The sequence below is a fragment of the Vulpes lagopus genome, chromosome 3 (genome assembly GCF_018345385.1).
Source record: "Vulpes lagopus strain Blue_001 chromosome 3, ASM1834538v1, whole genome shotgun sequence".
NCBI classification, from domain to species: Eukaryota; Metazoa; Chordata; class Mammalia; order Carnivora; family Canidae; genus Vulpes; species Vulpes lagopus.
In genome coordinates this window covers 29,257,520-29,271,223 of record NC_054826.1, presented here as the reverse complement: position 1 = coordinate 29,271,223, position 13,704 = coordinate 29,257,520, and the positions used below count along the sequence as shown (strand labels likewise).

General features: G+C 44.4%; 1 protein-coding gene across 2 annotated transcripts in view; it reads left to right on the top strand.

The window, feature by feature from the left end:
* PDE6A (phosphodiesterase 6A) overlaps positions 1-13,704 on the top strand; it is a 73,933-nt gene that overhangs the window by 10,260 nt on the left and 49,969 nt on the right. Inside the window, exons 1-4 of one of the 2 annotated variants that reach the window (XM_041749548.1) lie at positions 3,840-4,313; positions 11,403-11,555; positions 12,295-12,384; positions 12,943-13,083. In XM_041749548.1, the coding sequence (XP_041605482.1) occupies positions 3,840-4,313; positions 11,403-11,555; positions 12,295-12,384; positions 12,943-13,083 (858 nt within the window). Of the gene's footprint in view, positions 1-3,839; positions 4,314-11,402; positions 11,556-12,294; positions 12,385-12,942; positions 13,084-13,704 lie in introns of those variants that run through there. The other variant, XM_041749549.1, reaches the window with a different exon arrangement.

The following is a 13,704-nucleotide window of genomic DNA, read 5'->3' as shown; positions in this document are numbered from 1 at the left end:
TCTCTGCCACTCTCTCTCTCTCTCTTTCTCTCTCTGTGTCTCTCATGAATAAATAAATATATCTTAAAAAAAAATCGCTTACTTTCTGATGGGAGAGGTGGGGCTAAGAACAGTCTCATATACTCTGGTATAGCCTTGGAGAGCAAAAGTAGCATTCTTTATCTAAACGCTTAGAGAGCTATAAGCTGGATCTCCCTTCTAGGTTTTTCTTGTTTGTTTGCTTTTTCTTTTTTGTTTTTTACTAAAAAATATAATGATGTTCATTACAGCATTGTTTATAATACATGAAAATTATAAACAACTTAAATGTCTAACTGTAAAGTAGTGGTTCTCAACAGAGGTGATTATGACTCTAGAGGACATTCAGAAATGTCTGGATTTATTTTTGGTTGCTGTCACAATTTGAAGAATTCTAGTCTAGTAGATGGAGGTCAGGTGACTAGTAGGTGTCTAGTAGGTGGAGGCCAGGGCTGCTAAACATCCTACAATATGTAAGACAGTCTCTAGAGCAAAGAGTTACTAGGCCCAAAATGTTGAAAGTGTCAAGATTGACACAATGTATATATTTTTTACTTTTATGCCTAAATCTTTAAAATACATATTTTAATATCTTCCAAAAGAGTATATATATTCCATATATTTAAAAATATCCAACAAATATTGCAATGGTAATATCTGGAATTATGTTTAATTTCAGTATTTTTCCTTTGTGTCTTCTTGTCTTTTCCAAATCATACTCAAGAATATACAGGAATTTTTATTTTGTATGAGTCAGGTTTCTCTAGAGAATTGGCTCACGTGGTTATGGAGAAGTCCCACAATCTGCTATCTGCAAACTGGAGAACCAGGAAAGCCATTGGTATAATTCAGTCTGTGTCCAAAGGCCTGAGAACCAAGGATCAAAGGTGGAAGTCCTAGTCTGAATCTGAGAACCAGGGGTGCTAATATCCATGGGCAGTAGAAGATAGATGTCCCAGTTCAGGCAGAGGGCACATTCTCCCTTCCTCCACCTTCTGTTCTAGTCAGGCCTTCTACTGATTGGGTGATGCCCACCTGTACTGGTGAGAGAGATCTACTTAGCTTACTGATTCAAGTGCCAATCTCTTGTAAAAACATCCTCCTAGACACACTGAGAATTATGTTTTACCAGCTATCTGGATAGCCCTTACCCCGTCAAGTTGGCATCTAAAATTAACCATTCCAGACTTACAATTAAAACAATTTTGGGGGACAGCCCTGGTGGCTCAGCGGTTTAGCATCGCCTTGGGCCTACAGAGTAATCCTAGAGACCTGGGATCGAGTCCCACGTTGGGCTCCCTGCATGGAGCCTGCTTCTCCCTCTGCCTGTGTCTCTGCCTCTCTCTCTCTCTCTCTCTCTCTCTCTCTCTCTCTCTGTCTCTCAAGAATAAATAAATAAAACCTTAAAAAAAAAAAACAATTTTGGGGGCAGCCCAGGTGGCTTAGCAGCTTAGCACTGCCTGCAGCCCCAGGCGTGATCCTGGAGACCTGGGGAGTCCCAAGTCAGGCTCCCTGCATGGAGCCTCCTTCTCTCTCTGCCTGTGTCTCTGCCTCTCTCTCTCTTTTTGTGTCTCTCATGAATAAATAAATAAAATCTTTTTAAAAAATAAAATAAAATAAAAATAAAACAATTTTTTACTTAGCATCAAGAATGTGCCAGGCAGCATTGCAAGGCCTAGGGAATCAGCCCTGGCAGGTCCCCACCTGGTAGAACTCACAGTATAGATATGAAGAGAATCAATTGGCAAAGAAATGAAACACAAACAAGATAATTTCTAACAGTAATAAATTAAATAGAAGAGATAAATAGTGTGATGTAAGAGAAAGAACCTGAGGAGGGCTGTACTTGGAATAAGATCACTAGAAATGACTAACTTGAGCAGAGACCTGGAGGTTGAGAAGGAGCTTGTATGCAGAGCTGTGGAAGAGCATTGCAGGCAGAGGGCTCAGGTTATTTATGGTGGGAATGTTTGCAGAAATTCAGGTTGCTGAGTGGCCTGCCAGACTAAGCGGTCACCTGTGTACACAGGGCTAAATGGGCACAATACTCTAAGAATTTACTACACACTACAATAAAGGAAGTAATCTACTCTCCATTAAAGTTCATTTGCAAAGTTCAGAGTGACAGCAAGAGTCTATTGGTCTTGCGATGCCTGAGTGGCTCAGCAGTTGAGTGTCTCTGCCTTTGGCCCAGGGTGTGATCCGGGATCGAGTCCCACATCAGGCTCCCTGCATGGAGCCTGCTTCTCCCTCAGTCTGTCTCTGCCTCTCTCTCTCTCTCCCTCTCTCTCTCTCCCTCTCTCGCTGTCTCTCATGAATAAATAAATAAATAAATAAATAAATAAATAAATAAATAAACTTTTTAAAAAAAGTCTATTAGCCTGCATTCCACAGTGTTTACAAGACAGAGACACCAGGCTCTCACATGTATATTCATGGAAACAAAAGTACAGAAAGAAAATGTTCTCCTCCTCCCCTATTGTCCTGGAGGGTACTTCAATGAAGATTCTGGTGTTTTCAAGATTCAAAAAGAGCCGATAGCATTTAGACTCTCGTGTGCATTTCTGACTGACAATCCCAAAAGGTACAGATCGTATCCAGAAAAACCACTTTAAAGTATCAAGAGAAAGATAGGGGGTGGGGGTGGGGGTGGGGGGGAGGTGCAGTCAAGGGAAATAGCTTTTAAAGGTAAGCCTCTACAGAAAGGACAGAAACGAAAATGCTCACTAGAGGTTACCTCTGAGTAGCAAGATTATGGGGGACTTTAATGATCTTTGCATATTTTCTACAGTGAACATGTGTTTTGTAATGAAAGAAAAAGTATGAATGGCGTTATTTTTATGAGGGCACCTCATATTCTACAGTTAAAGGGTCGTTGAAATCTAAAGCTGGGAAAGGCTTTGATGCAGATTCTGAAATCGGGCCCGTTAGGTGCCAGAGCTGCACCGAACACAGGGAAGCAGAAGGATTGGCGAGCCAGCGCAGTGAAGCTGGACTGCGGGGGCCCTGGGAAAGGGGGCACAGAAGGGTAGTGGTGATGGCCAGGGTGGCTGAGGGCTGGGTGGGCAGTTCCTCTCGGCTCTGGCCATTCCAGTAGAAAGCAGGCCCAGGGTCGTTAGGTCTTCCAATTCTCCAGAAGAAGCTGAACGAATCTCAACAGCATAGGTAGGCTTCTGTGTCAAACACTGAAGAAAACACCCTGCAGGGCAGAGAAAACACACCTCTGGTAGTAGCAGTTGGTCCTGTGCTGCCCTCTGCCTTGGGGTGGTTTTTTGGGGTTTTTTTTTTTTTTTTTGGTTTTTGTTTTAAGATTTTATTTACTTATTCATGAGAGACACACAAAGAGAGAGAGAGAGAAGCAGAGACACAGGCAGAGGGAGAAGCAGGCCCCATGCAGGGAGCCTAATGTGGGACTTGATCCCGGATCCCCAGGATCAGGCCCTGGGCTGAAGGCGGCACTAAACCACTGAGCCACCCAGGCTGCCCCTGGTTTTTGTTTTGCCCACCTCCTGCTCTGTCTAGAAATCCCTTCTCAGCTGTTAGGCCAAGGTGAAAAGGAAACACTCACCTTCTCCCGTCTGGGGCCTGGCAGCATCTGGAACCCTCTTGATCCTCATAATCCTTGTTCTCAGGAAATATTAATAATTTAATCTCCTGAGCCCGAGCTCTGTGCCTCACCTCTACAGCCGTAGTGGCCACATCCCACAGAAGCCCAGGTGGGAACAAAACACCTCCTGACTCTGTCTTGCCCCCAACTATAGACCTTCCCTGGGCAGGCCAGTTTTAGGCTCTCCTGGGAAGTAGCCAGCGGGATTCCAGTCATGGGTGAGGTGACGGCAGAGCAGGTGGAGAAGTTCCTGGACTCGAATATTACCTTTGCCAAACAGTACTACAACCTCCGCTACCGGGCCAAGGTCATCTCAGACATGCTGGGGGCCAAGGAGGCAGCGGTGGACTTCAGCAACTACCACTCGCTGAGCAGTGTGGAGGAGAGTGAAATCATCTTTGACCTCCTGCGAGACTTCCAGGAGAATTTGCAGGCCGAGAGATGCATCTTCAATGTCATGAAGAAGCTGTGCTTCCTCCTTCAGGCAGATCGCATGAGCCTGTTCATGTACAGGGTCCGAAATGGCATCGCAGAGCTAGCCACCCGGCTCTTCAATGTCCACAAGGATGCTGTCCTTGAGGAATGCCTGGTGGCGCCCGACTCAGAGATTGTGTTCCCCCTGGACATGGGTGTGGTGGGTCACGTTGCGCACTCTAAAAAGATCGCCAACGTCGTCAACACAGAAGAGGTACCCTCTTCCCCAATGAGAAGGGGTGCAGGGAGGCATTATTCCCTGGGGTCCTGGGCGGGTTCAAGTGAGGGGAGAGAGCTGCTGGCCATCAATACTGGGATGGTGAAAGTTTGGTGCTTCTCTTAATTTATTTATTTATACAATTTTATTTGGAAAAAAAAATCCAAACCTAACAGAAGAGCTTAAAAAATAGTACAGACAACTATATGTCTTTCATCCAAGTTCATTCCTTGCCACATTTGCTTTATCGCTCCATTTTTCTGACCCATTTGGGAGTCCATAGCAGACAACATGCTGCGTATTTCCAAAACAAGGACATTTTTTTTTACCGTCTCTGCAGTGCAGTGATCAAATTCAGGAAATGTAGCATTGATGCACTACTATTTTCAAATAAATAGTCCAGATTCAGTTTTTGCCAGTTGCCTCAGTTACCCCCAGATAGCACTATCTCTTTGGTCCTCTCAAATCTGAAACAGTTCCTTGGTCTGTCTTGTTTTCCACAATGCTGATGTTTTTGAAGGGTACAGGAAATGCCCTTCAATTTGGGCTTTGGCTGTGTCTTCATGATTAGATTCAGGTTGTATGTTTCTCTCAGGAGTATTGTAGAGGTGATATTGTGGTTATCTTTGTGCATTTCGTTAGGAGACGTATGATGGATGTCTGTCTCATTACTGGAAATGTTAACAGTGCCACTTGGTTAAGCACTTGACTTTTGTTTCTGAGTCTAGTGTTCTGTGGGATTCTGCTGGCAGCTCTGATAAAGACCTCTTTGATCACCAGGACAAAGCACTTCATACAGCTCTCCACATGGCTCTCTACCCCTGGCCCAACTCCTACTTATCCTTTGGATCTCAACTTAAAGGTCACTTCTTCCAGGAGGCCCTCCCAGACCCCTCTGTTACAGTTTCCTTCCTAAAATCATTTATTATAATAAGCCTGGGGGCCAGGGACCATGCCTGTCTTATTCTCCACTTTATCCCAACAAATGTCTGGCACAAAGAAGAGGCTCAGTAAACACTTGGCATTAAAAAATGTACCATCAAGTAATTATACTTAATTCCTTTAACTCCTGTTGTGCCCAAAATGTTTGCTCTGTGATAGCAGGGCCCAAACCTGGTGAGCAGCACTGACCAAACCAGGAGCCTGTGTTTAGGAATTTCCAAGATGCAGCCTGGACATTTTGTGACTTTGCTCACCTTACCTCTGGCCTTATTTCATATTAGGGGTCATAAGGTTAAGAGGGGAGAGAGGAAGCTTCAGAGATTATCTCATCCAACTGCCTTATTTAATGGCTGAGGGGTCTAGAGTCAGGAGAGCTTGAGAAGGGACTTGTCCAAAGTGACCAACGAGTTAGGGCAGAGCCAGGACTTCACATCCACAAATCCAGGAATTCAAATAGGTTATCTTTTGGACTTGGGTTCCTTGGCAAGATAAAAAGCACAGACTTCAACCTCCATGGGAGATAGTTTTCTTTGAAATACACTGGGCTGGATCTTCCATGGGGTTCATCTGTCCCTTATTTCCCCTTGGACATCCAAGGGTGGGGGGGGATGGTTCTGCCTCCAGGAGGCTTTCAATGGGACTGGAATCTATTGTCCCTTCAACTCTCTCTGGACTTGAATTGTAGCCAACATGGACCGCCACAGTCTTATGACATAACTGATTATCCCTGTTTCACATATGGTGAAGCAAAAACCCAGAAAGGTTAATAACTTGCCCAGAGCCTCTCTGACAGAAAGTGGTGGAGCAGGTATTTGAACCCAGGCACTCTGGCCTTGTGCCCACATTTTCCACTGCTCTGCTATTCTATCCTTCTTCCTTATCTGTAAAATGAGGGCATTGAACTAGGTGCTGTTTACCAGTGGTCATTTCAATTCATATGGCAGAGAATTAAGAGGTTAAGCCTTGAGGTCACATTTGGGTGTGAATCATGACGCTGTAACTTTCTTAGACCAGTGCCTTGGCATATTGTTGAGCCGTCTAGGCTCACTTCCTAATTTATAAAATGGGGTGAGAATACCTACTGTACAGTGTTGTTGTAGGATCAAAGGAGAGAAATATTTCTCATCTAGCAAAGTTCTTGGCACATTGTAGTGGCTCCTATTGGCAGCTCCTGCTCCTTGTTGTTGTTATTATTATTATTATTATTATTATTTTGTTGTTGTTGCTAAGGATCTATTCTAAGGGATGGATACTGTACTGGGTCTGTGGTGGGATTTGGAGAAGAATCCAGTCCTGCCCTTCTAGAGCTTTCAGTGGGAAAAACAGAAGAGAGGTGCTGACAGTTTCTGTAGATTCTGGTGTTGAAGGACTGAGCATTTAGGCTGGTGCTCTGATGCTAATGTACCCTAGTGCAAGAGTTTGCTGAGCCCCTGTGCTAAGGGATCACCCAATATTTCCTGCTCAAGCCCAAAGTTCACTCTGGAAGTAATGTCTGCACTTACCTGGAAGCTTTCAAGTGGGGGTCAGTCTCCCTGGTTGGTGACTCAGGCCTGAGGGTGAAGTTCATCCAGGATAGTAAGCCTTGGTACCTACTATTTGCCTGTGTTTGTTCCCTTCTAGAGAAATCTTGCTCTGTTCGGGACTCTGGAGAGTGACTGGAGGCTAGGTGGAGGAGAAGGAAGATGGTATAGACTCAGGTCTGGGTTGATCCTGCAACATAAAAAAGTGATAGCCTTCAGCACCCTCAAAAAACTTGGGGCATGGTTACAATCACTGGATTTTTGAAATGTGAAATGATGAATGAAGAATCTCCCCAGGGTTGTAATATAACTCCCCACATCCTAGCAAATTCCTGCTTAAACTTGGGATCTCTTCAGGAAGACTTGCCATTAGGGTTGCCAGATGAAATATGGGATTCTCAGTAAAATTTGAATTTTAGATAAACAACAATATTTCAGTATAAGTATGTCCCATGCAATATTTAGGATATACTTGCAGTTTAAAAAGTATTTACTTGAAATTCAAATTTAACTAGACATCTTGTGTTTATTTGTTAAATCTGGCAACCCTGCTAGCCCTTCAATATTTGTGTGTTTTATTCTTCATCCTTTCTCCTTAGGAAAGCCCACAAGGCCTGCCTATTCCTGTCTGGTTTATTCACCACTGGTCCCCAGATCCTAGTCCAGGGCCTGGAACAGAGTGGGTACTCATTACAAATTATTGTGTGAATTAATAAATGATGGTCCTTGCCCAGTTGGCTATGGTATTGAGATTTATAAAAAGAAGTATTTATTTGGTCTTTGTCCTGGTTCCTGACACAGAGCTCCTGAGACTCTTATCATTTCCTGAGTAATAGGAGCATCTGACACAGAGCTTCTAAATTCCTTAGAATTTCCAATATGTTAGATGGTTTTTTTGTTCTAATGAGTTGACTTTTGGGCTCCTGGATGAAGCCAGTCACCAGAAAGATCAAGTCATGATTAGAAACTTGGAACCCTCAGCCCACCTCCCCATTCTCTGACAACAAGGGGATGGGCTGGAAATGGAGCTAATAATCAATCATGCAGGTGTGATAAAGCCTCCATAAAAATCTGAAACATCAGAGAGTTTCTGGGTTGGTGAACACATGCATGTGCCAGGAGGGTGGCACACCTCAACTCTAGGGGACAGAAGCGCCTGCTCTCAAGAGCCTTCTGGATCTCACCTTATATATCTCTTTATATGAAAGCTTATCTATTCTTTTATTCTGTCCTTTATCATACAATAAACCTGTAAACGTAAGTATTTCCCTGCATTCCATGAGCTGTTCTGGCAAATTATCAAACCCAAGGAGGGGGTCTTGGGACCCCCTGCTATACCCAACCAGTCAGAAGCATAGGTGACAAACTGGGACTTACAATTGGGATGTGAAATGCCAATGGGGGCAGTCTTATGGGATTGAACTCAACCTGTGGGGTGAGATGCTGACTCCAGATAGATGGGGTCAGAACTGAACTGAATTGTTGGACAGTCAGCTGGAGTCAGATAACTGGTCGGTGTGGGAGAGACACCTACATATCTGGTGTCAGAGTGGTGTGAGTGTGTTCCTAGTGTGAGACGAAAGGAGAATAGGGAGTTTTTCCAACACAGGACATTCCCATTTCTCAAGACTGAACCTGAGAGCACCTTTCCAGAGACTCTCACAGCTATTGTCCTTCCTTGCATGGGGGACCCAGAACCCAGCATTCTAGACTAGGAAAAAACCTCAAGGAGGACCCACTCCAACACTCTGATTTTACCAAAGGGCAAACCAAGGCTCAGAGAATCTTCAAACTACTGATAATGTACAAATTGACCCCCCGAAGCCCAAGAGAACAAGTCCCTCTCTCCCCGTCACTCATCCTGTGAGGACATCCTTCATGTTATGGTTTGAACTGTGGGTTCAAGTTTTGCATGATGTTCCGAGTATCCTGGAAGAACCCAGTGAGGACAACCTCTTCTTTCTTATTGGTCTTGGCATATCCAATACTTCTCACAGAGCCTATGCTCAGCAAGTATGAATGAATGAATGAATGAATGAATGAATGAATGAGTCAATCAGTGTATCAGTACATAAACCAGTGAATGAATGGCTGTCCCGCTTACCAGCAAGGGAACTGTCTATGTGATGGTTCTATGTGACAGCGCTGATGTGTGACTTAATGAGATAATAGATTAAGTCGTCAGGCTTGGGGCTGCATACATCACTATTGCTCCATAAACAAGATCTCACCATGGGACACAATGGAGCTTGGCCCCATGAAGGTTTGAAAAGAGGAATTGGGGTTTCCAGGAATGAGAAGCCATCTTGTGCTGCATTGGAATAGAATTTAAACTCTACAGTGGCCTCCAAGGCTCAGCCTCATGGGGCCTCTGACCACCTGTCAGACTTCCTAGCCCTCCACTCTGCCTCTCCCTCGCTGTGCTTCAGCTATGCTGGTCTTTCTGTTTCTCAGATGGGTCAACTCACTGCCCTCTCCTGGCCTTTGCATTCTCTGTGCTCCCTGCTTGGAATGAGTTCCATCCACCTGGCTCCCCTGAAACATCAGCCCTCAGCGTTGTTCACTCCCTTGTTTGCTGCTGTAACCTCAGAGTCTAGATCAGTGTCCAGCATAAACGTACTCCACGAATGCTAACTGAATGAGTGAATGACTCTGGGTTTTCCCTAAGCTGGGCATCTGATTCCCAGACCTTAAAATAAACAGTTTGAGCTAAATGGCTGCTAAGGCCCCCTCTGCTTCTGATAATCTGAGGTTCTGTGACATGATTGTGTAGAGCACTTTCTATGCTGAAAATACAAGGGTGGCAATGATTGTGCAAACACCAGTCAGTCGGCAGCTGTGTTATTTGTGAGAGAGTTCTGGAATTCTCAGTGGGAAAGAGGGTTCTGGTGGCTTAGTAACATCTGTTTCAGATGTAGGTAAGGCCCAAGTGTTGCTTTCCTTGATAGAAGTGAATATTGCAAGACTGAGCTGACTTCGTGAAATGAATCTGAGCATGCCTCACCCAGGCCTGTGTTTAGGGATTTATCAGTGTCCTTAGAGAAAGACATGGAAAACCCTTCATGGCTAATGCCTCTTTAGAGATTTTGCTTAATCTTCTGATGCTAATTCAAGCAGAGCCCTACAGGTGTCTCTTAATTACTGTACTCTTAACCTGGTTTGAGACATCTTCACTGACAACATGGCTGTTGCCTGTCTAATCCCACTCCAACTGGAAGAAAGCCAAAGATGCAGAGCATTACGCTCTGAATTTCTCAATTGTGGGAAAGGTTCTGCACACCCAATCCTAGAAAAGCTATGTGAATCAGCTCTATGAAATACACGTCCTTTCTCAGAACAGCATGAACTGTGCATATCTGGGCTGGCTTGTGTACCAAGCAAGGCCTATGGTCGGGAAAATTCATAGTGCTACCAAGAAACTGAAAGGTGGATTCTTTTGGATTTAAGACAACTCATGCTCTGTCTCTTCTTTCTGACCACTGCCCTGTGCTGGCCTCCCAGGCTGCTTTAGGGGTGGGGGGAGTCGGGATGTGTACTCCTCTGTACTCTCACAGCTTTGAGCCAAACCCTGTGTCCTGTATTACTATTATTGATTTGACTGTGAGCTGGCCTGAACACTCACCACAAGGCCTGCCATACAATGGGGCTTCCATGAAGATCTGCAGAATAGGGATACCCATTGGACAGACCGTGCTGTGCTAGAATTGCTCAACAAGCTGGAAGTGCCAAATTCTTTTTTTTTTTTTTTAAGATTTTATTTATTTATTTGACAGAGAGAGAGAGAAAGAGGGAGAGAGAGCACAAGCAGGGGAAGGAGCAGAGCAAGCTGCAGAGGGAGAGGGAGAAGCAGGCTCCTGGCTGAGCAGGAAGCCTGATGCAGGGCTGATCCCAGGACCCTGGGATTATGACTTGAGCCGAAGCAGAACTTAAGTGACTGGGCCACCCAGATGCCCCAGTACCAAATTCTTTTGTTCGATGACCAAAATGCAGGTCTAACCTCACTGAGGCTTCCCTTAAAGACAGCAGAGCTGAGGGCAGGTTCTGGAGTCACACACACACACACACACACACACACACACACACACACACACAAAGTATGTCATGTTAACCTGCTTGAGTCTCAGTTTCCCTTTGTAGAGAATGGGCTACTAGCAGCCCCCATCTCATAGGATTAAAGTGAGTTGATGCACATAAAGCACCACACGTGATACCTGCTAGCAGTGGTGATTATTATACTCACTAACGTCTTTTCTCACTCAAGTTTCTATTTTGGCTAACTGCCATCCACTCAAGAGAACCTTCTCTAGCCCTTACTTCCCAGGCAAAATCAGTCTCCCCATTCTCAGGTTTCCACAGGGCTTTGATCATATCCCCTTCACAGTCCTTAGTAAGTTGTATCTCAGACTTTCTCCTACTGGAAGTTGAAGGCTTCCTGGGCAGAAATCACCCCTGATGGCTTTACTCTTGCTGAAAGAAGTATATGGAAATATCTTAACTCTCTTGTCAACAAGATAATAGTGATACCCTTCCTCCCACCTCCTACCATGGGCACATGGGGCTCTGGGCTGGTTTACTATCTTTGCTCTTCCTCTAGCCACCCATGCCTGTCTCTGTCTTCCTTCAGGATGAGCATTTCTGTGACTTTGTGGACACTCTCACTGAGTACCAGACCAAGAACATCTTGGCTTCCCCCATAATGAATGGGAAGGACGTAGTGGCAGTAATCATGGCTGTGAATAAAGTGGACGAGCCCCACTTCACCAAGAGAGATGAAGAGGTAAGAATGCTTCAGAAACTGCTGGGGTGGCCACGCTAGCACATTCTCCCAATTTGTGAAGTTCTCTGAGCCTTGTTACTTGACCTGGCCCTGGTTTCCCCATCTGTAAGATAAGGGGGTTAATCTGATGCTTTCTGAGGGAGGCAGGACAGGGTAATGGTTAGGATGTTGGGGTCCGGAGCTAGGAGTAGAGATAATTGTCCTGGCTCTGCAAATACCTAGCTGTTTGACTTGGGCAAGTTACTTAATTTCTTTAAACCTCAGGGGTTTTTTTGTTTGTTTTTGTTTTTGTTTTTCCTTTAAGTAGTTTCCACTCCCAACATGGGGCTTGAACTCAGGACGCTGAGCTCAAGAGTCAGGTACTCTACCAACTGAGCCAGCCAGGCACCCCTAAACCTCAGTTTTCTTATCTGTAAAATGGGCCTAGTTTTACATCCATCTCTTGGGGTACTTGTGATGATCAGATAAGATAACATACCTAAATGACTTATCACAGGGACTGCAAACTCAATAAATAATACTGATTTTTTATTAATACATCCTGTGAACATTGACATTCTACATTCTATGAGTTTTACATTCTAACAATGCAACATTTTATGAGTCAGCATTCCATGATCCATCTGCTCAAATTGCCTCTGATGCCTTTAAAGTATTCAAATATTTGCTGAAGGTAGAAGTGGCCAGAGGAGGAATTTCTTCTTCTCACCTATTTCCCCTTGTGCTGTTTGATTTCCAGATTCTTCTCAAGTACCTCAATTTTGCAAACCTAATCATGAAGGTATACCACCTGAGTTACCTACACAATTGCGAGACTCGGCGTGGCCAGGTAAGGGGCTTGGTTCAAGGGAATGGACTGACCATGTCTTTTTACTGAAGCATTGATGTGGTCAGGCTGGAAAGGCTGTGGTGATAAAAGTGCCTGGGAACCATCCTAGAGTGTCTGCCCAACATCCCTAGTGTTAGTAGGGTGGACACTAAAGCTGTATCCCAGAATTATTATATGCACAGTTTTCAAGTCAGGCAACTTAGATTAAGCTATTAAGCCATTTACCAGCCCTAAGACCCTACGACCACTTCCCCTGTCTAAGCTTCAGTCTCTCCCATTTGAAAAATGAAGCTTATTATTATTATTATTATTATCAATAGTAAATGAGATAATGCATGTAGAACACTTGTGTTCAATCAATATTTGTTATTATTATTCTTATCAAACAATCTGTGAAACAAAAGAAATGGAAAGAGTTGGATCCAATATTTCAGCTCTCTGGACTTCAGTTTCTCCATCTGTAAAATGGGGATAATTATCCTGTCTCTGTCTTGGGGTTATTGTGAACCACTGCTTTGTGTCTCAAAAACTTTGACTATGTTTTTGTGCTTTGTTAAGATACTGCTGTGGTCTGGGAGCAAAGTCTTTGAAGAGCTTACGGACATCGAGAGGCAGTTCCACAAGGCCCTGTACACAGTCCGGGCCTTCCTCAACTGTGACAGATATTCTGTGGGACTCTTAGACATGACCAAGCAGAAGGTGAGAGGGATTTAGAAACAGACATCTCCAAGAACAGGTTAAATATACAGCGGAGCCTAGACTTGTGTTGCACATTCAGTAGGGGAGGAGGGAAGGATAGGGAAGAGGCAGGGAGGACGTGGCTAGTTGCAAAAAGGTCTTCACATTGAAGTCTTTTATACTGAAGAGTGATGTACCAAACTTTAAAGAGGAAAAGTTGACCAGGGCACGAGTGAGTGAAAACAACCTGGTCTTCCCTGGTCCGTGGCAAAAGAAAGCTTGATGAGATGGTGACGGGGAGTGATAAAGAGGTTCTACGTAGGGTGAAAACCAGAAAGAAGAAAGTTGCCAACTTCACGAATTAGAATTGCACCCAAACCTTCCCCATGGTTTGTCAAGCCTACAGCTCACCTGGGCAGTTGAAGTGGAGGCAAATGATTGGAACTGGCTCTCTGGATACTCAGGGGGCAGATCTGTAGAAGCTAAGGATTCAGAGACTTATACAGCCCCTGCAATATTTTTCAGCCAGGTTTTCAACCCAATCAGTTCCCCCATTTTCCTTTCTCTACCTGTCTCTGCTTCCTGCAGCTAATCATTTTCTGCCTTGAAATAGAGTTCCAGAGTTATCTAGATTTGTGATCT